Source organism: Myotis davidii, unplaced genomic scaffold (genome assembly GCF_000327345.1).
Source record: "Myotis davidii unplaced genomic scaffold, ASM32734v1 scaffold235, whole genome shotgun sequence".
Classification (NCBI taxonomy): domain Eukaryota; kingdom Metazoa; phylum Chordata; class Mammalia; order Chiroptera; family Vespertilionidae; genus Myotis; species Myotis davidii.
The window spans coordinates 3,390,229-3,395,072 of record NW_006287462.1 but is presented as its reverse complement, the minus strand read 5'-3'; the positions used below and the strand labels follow the sequence as shown (position 1 = coordinate 3,395,072).

General features: G+C 36.8%; 1 protein-coding gene across 1 annotated transcript in view; it reads right to left on the bottom strand.

Moving 5' to 3' along the window:
• KLHL5 (kelch like family member 5) overlaps positions 1 to 4,844 on the bottom strand; it is a 50,479-nt gene that overhangs the window by 13,931 nt on the left and 31,704 nt on the right. Inside the window, exon 6 of the mRNA XM_006759286.2 lies at positions 2,092 to 2,278. Coding sequence (XP_006759349.1) covers positions 2,092 to 2,278 — 187 coding nt within the window. The remainder of the gene's footprint in view (positions 1 to 2,091; positions 2,279 to 4,844) is intronic.

Below are 4,844 nucleotides of genomic sequence, written 5' to 3'. Positions count from 1 at the left end.
GGTGGTCGGTGAGCTCCCACAGGGGGGAGCTCTGCTCAGCCACAAGCCAGGCTGACAGCTGCCAATACAGCAGTGGTGGTAGGAGTCTTTCCTGCCTCCTCAGCAGCGCTAAGGATGTTCGACTGCAGCTTAGGCCTGCTCCCTGCTGGCAAGTGGACATCCCCTGAGGGCTCCTGGGCTGCCAGAGGGATGTCTGACAGCCAGTTTAGGCCCAATCCCCTGGGAAGCAGGCCTAATCCGGCAGGTGGACATCCCCTGAGAGGTCCCAGACTGCAAGAGGGCACAGGCTGGGCTGAGGGACCCCCCTGAGTGCACAAATTTTTGTGCACTGGGCCTCTAGTAGTCTTATCAATTGCTAAAGAAAATTCTTTTGCTAATGTCAAACATAATCTTACATAAAGTCTTAAAACACTATCTGAAACATATATCTTATATATCTCAAAGCATAAGAAGATCCTAACAACTGCAAAATTCTATATAAAGGTTTAGAACTTCGCTAATTTATACCGAATAATTAACGTTTAAAAATAGTAGGCACAAATATAACATTTTCTTAGTGGCTATTTAGAACCATTCCCAGTTTATGTGTTGGCTCTAAACTAAACAGACACATGATGGATCAAGAACCCCATGAGCAGACTACTATTCAACTAATGTAAACAGCTTTTCTTTATAAAGAATAAGGTAAGGAGCAGGAAGATAGCTTGAATAGGATGGAAGGTCAGAGTATTATTAAGAAAAACTCAGAAATAATGTTGGTCAAGCCACAAGGGCCGGATTACAGAAAGCCTTGAACTCTAGAAGGAGAAATTTACACTTTATGTGGTAAGAAATGAAAATTGCTGGAGCTTTTGAGCAGGATAATGGCATGTTAACAGAAGAGTTAATGAAGCAGAGAGTACTGTTTGAATCCTCACTCCATCACTAATTAGTTTTGTGATCCTGGAAAGTTACTTAAGTTCTCTCTCCATATCCTCATCTACAGAAGGTATAATAACATTCAGCTCTGAAAGTTACTATGAAGATAAAATGATATAGGTCAAGTGCTTAGAATAAATGCCTGGCACACACGAACAACATAAATTAACATGGTCAATATATGTGGGCTGACAGGAGGCTAACAGGAATTAGAAAGAGAGCAATGGCCAAACCGGTTTGGCTCAGTGGATAGAGCGTCAGCCTGCGGACTCAAGGGTCCCAGGTTCGATTCCGGTCAAGGGCATGTACCTTGGTTGCGGGCACATCCCCACTGGGAGGTGTGCAGGAGGCAGCTGGTCAATGTTTTAACTCTCTATCCCTCTCCCTTCTTCTCTGTAGAAAATCAATAAAATATATTTATTTATTTATTTATTTATTTATTTTTCATGGTTGGGTTCTCTTTATTGTTCTATTACATCTGTGTAATAAGAAAGTGGTTGGGAGATCCTTTGAGACTAAATATCCTGTTCTCAAACTTTCACCTACTAGTCTCAGCATCCACTGATGACTTTTGACTGAATTAGTTATTATTTACTCCTAGTTGTAGAATTTCCACTCAGCCAGCCCTCCTGTGGCTCTGGACGTTGTCCTTTCCCTGGATCAAGCTTAATTTGACTTAGTTGTTCCAGGCAGCAATCTCTGGTGTTAACCTATGCCGCCATCTTCGGTTCTCCCCCCACTGATGACTTTTGACTGAATTAGTTATTATGGTGGTTACCATAATAACTAATTTTTCGAATCCCATCTTTGCTTCCACATTCATTAGTTGGCATTCTCTTACAAGGAGGAGCTTCCCTTCACCCATCTTTATTTGAATCAGTGTAGTCATGAACACTTATTGATTTAATAGGTTGTAATCTTTTAACTACATTATATATTTTTGATGCTGAAATTATCCTAGATTGGACAGTGGTAGCCCCTACAAACTGTTCCTTAATCTGTCTCCATCATTCTTTGGGCACTTCTTACTTTCTGGTTCTACAAGATGTTCTAGTTTTATCTTGTACTTTTTCTACCCCAATGTTAGAGCAAGCCATTTTCCCAAAGAGCTCCTTGGCCATATTTAGTACTAATTAAAATTCATTTTTCCACAAATAAAAGATTGTTTAATACCTTTTGTTGAATCCATTCCTCCAACAGCAAATAATGTACCAACAGTTGACTTCCTAGGTTTTGTCCGAGGACTTTGTAACATGGGTCGTCTCTCTGGTAATAAATGATACTTCATTGCTTCCATAATTAGTTTCTGACATTCTATATCATCTCGAAAAAGTGCATTATTTTCCATGTCTGCCAGGAACTAGAAAAAAAAGTTACATGTAAATTGAATGACCAAGAAAATAGGAAGGGTAAAAGAATAAACTATATAGTTCACAAATGGAAAGGATCTCACTTTTAAAAAATCCAAGTCTGGACACCTATTTTTAAGTAAAAAATGCAACATTTACAAGATTCACATTTTAAATTTCATTGAAAATAAAAAAACTGTGAGGGATACTTGGTTTGCTCTCAAATCTTAATAGTGTTTATCTCTGGGTAGTAGGGAAACTGGTGCTTTTTTAATAGTATTTTTTTTCACGTATTTTCCAGATTTTCTAAAGTAATTTTACTTCCTTAATTATAAATGATTTTAACTGAAGAGGAATAATTATAAGTTAACTAATTAAACTGCATTTATCTGTCCTCTCAAAATAATCTTCAAACAAAAGCAAAAACAAACTTAACAATTTCTTAAGGGGCAAAGAACTCTAGCTGGTTCTAAAATAATTAAAATCTTTTGTGAGTCACTGAATTCTACTTTTTTACTTACGTAGTTTTATGTAAATGCATACACCCTTCCTTTTAAAAAGTGAATTTCTAAACAGAGTATGAGTTGAAAAATACTTTTATTTTCTTCCAGGTGGCTAGTCAGTTCTGTATGACCACCATTTATTAAATAACCTCTGTCATTTCCAACTGAATTGAACCTTGGTTGTATGTTACATTCTCATAAATAGTCTCAGGATATGTGATTTATTTTTTGATTCTTTATTCTGTTCCATTGATCTATCTATTTCCATTCTAATACCGTATATTTTTAGTGTTTTTATAGCCCATTGATTACTTGATATAAATTGACCCTCACTGTTCATTTCACAGTTTTCTTGGCTATTTTTGAGTCTTTACTTCCCATATAAACTTGAGAGAAATTTATCTAGTCCCCCTCCACCATCCTGACCCTGTTGGAATTCTAATAGGAACTGCATTAAGTTTATTTATTAATTTCCTCCCATTTCCCTTCCCCTGGCAATCACCACACTGTTGTCTGTATCCATGAATTTTTTTCTTTTGCTCAATCCCTCCATCCCCCACCAGCCCTCTCTCCTTCACAGGTGTCAGCCTGCTTTTTATTTTTGAGTTATCTCTATTTTGCTTAGTTCATTTTGTTCATTAGATTCCACATTTGAGTGAAATCATATGGTACTTGTCTTTCTCTGACTGGCTTATTTCACTTAGCATAATGCTGTTGCAAAGGGTAAGATTTCCTCCTTTTCTTCTAATCCTCAATCTATGATATGTTTTTATTGATTTTTAGAGAGATGAAGGAAGAGAGAAATATCGAATGGTTGCCTCCCATACATACCAGGGATTGAACTGCAACCTGAGTTTGTGCCCTGATTGGGAATTGAACCCACCACCTTTTGGTGTACAGAATGACACTCAACCAACTGAACTACCAGCCAGGCAATTTCCTTCATTTTTTTTTCTTTTACAGCCAAGTACTGTTTAATTGTGTAAATGTACATAGCTTTTTTATCCACTCATCTACCGATAGACACTTGAGCTGCTTCCAAATCTTGGCTATTGTAAATAATGCCCCTGCAGTGAACACAGGGGCACATATATTCTTTCAAATCAGTGTTTTGGGTTTCTTCATAAAAGTCTGTTTCATTTTTAATGTTTTGAGGTAACTCCATATGCTTTCCACAGTGGCTGCACCAATCTGCATTCCCACCAACAGTGCAGGAGGGTTCCCTTTTCACCACATCCTGGCCAACACTTGTTTGCTGAATTATTGATGATAGCCATTCTGACAGGTGTAAGGTGATAGCACACTGTGGTTTTAATTTGCATTTCTATGATGAATAATGACATTGAGCAATATAGAGTATTTTTGTTTCTGGTTTGAACTCATATTGCTTTAGTATCTCACTATTTAGGATAATAGTTGCTATAGCATTTAGTAACTCACCTTTATTATATCTAGGTTGTTTTCTCTCTACCTTTCTACTTTAAAGTTTTAATATTAAGAATGATTGCTAAAATTTTCCTCAAACACCCTTTACACATCTATTGATATGATCATATGGCTTTTTCTCCTTTATGTTATTAATGCAATTAATAATTACTGCACTTCCTGAACCTCAATTCTTGTAATCCCCCAAAAAGACCTTCCTGGTCTTCCTTTTGATACCCTACAGTATTGCATTTGATAAGATAAGGTGTATTTTACACATCACATAATGCACCATTTCAAGTATATAATTTAGTGATTTTTAGCAAATTTACCAAGTTATGCAACCATTAAAACAGTTTTGGAAGGAACATTTTCATCACCTCAATTAGATCATGCCTATTTACTCTTAATCTCTGTTCCCATCTCCTGTCCCAGGCACCAAACTGTCTTAATAGATTTGCCTTTTTAGATGTTTTATGTAAACAGAATCATACAATATGTGATCTCTTATGCCTTGCTTTTTAAAACATTTAGCTTATTTTTTAGGTCCATCCATATATAGCATATACCAGTACTTCATTTCTTTTTATTGTTGAACTAGAGGCCCAGTGCATAAAATTCATGCACAGGCGGGTGAGGTGTGGGGGGA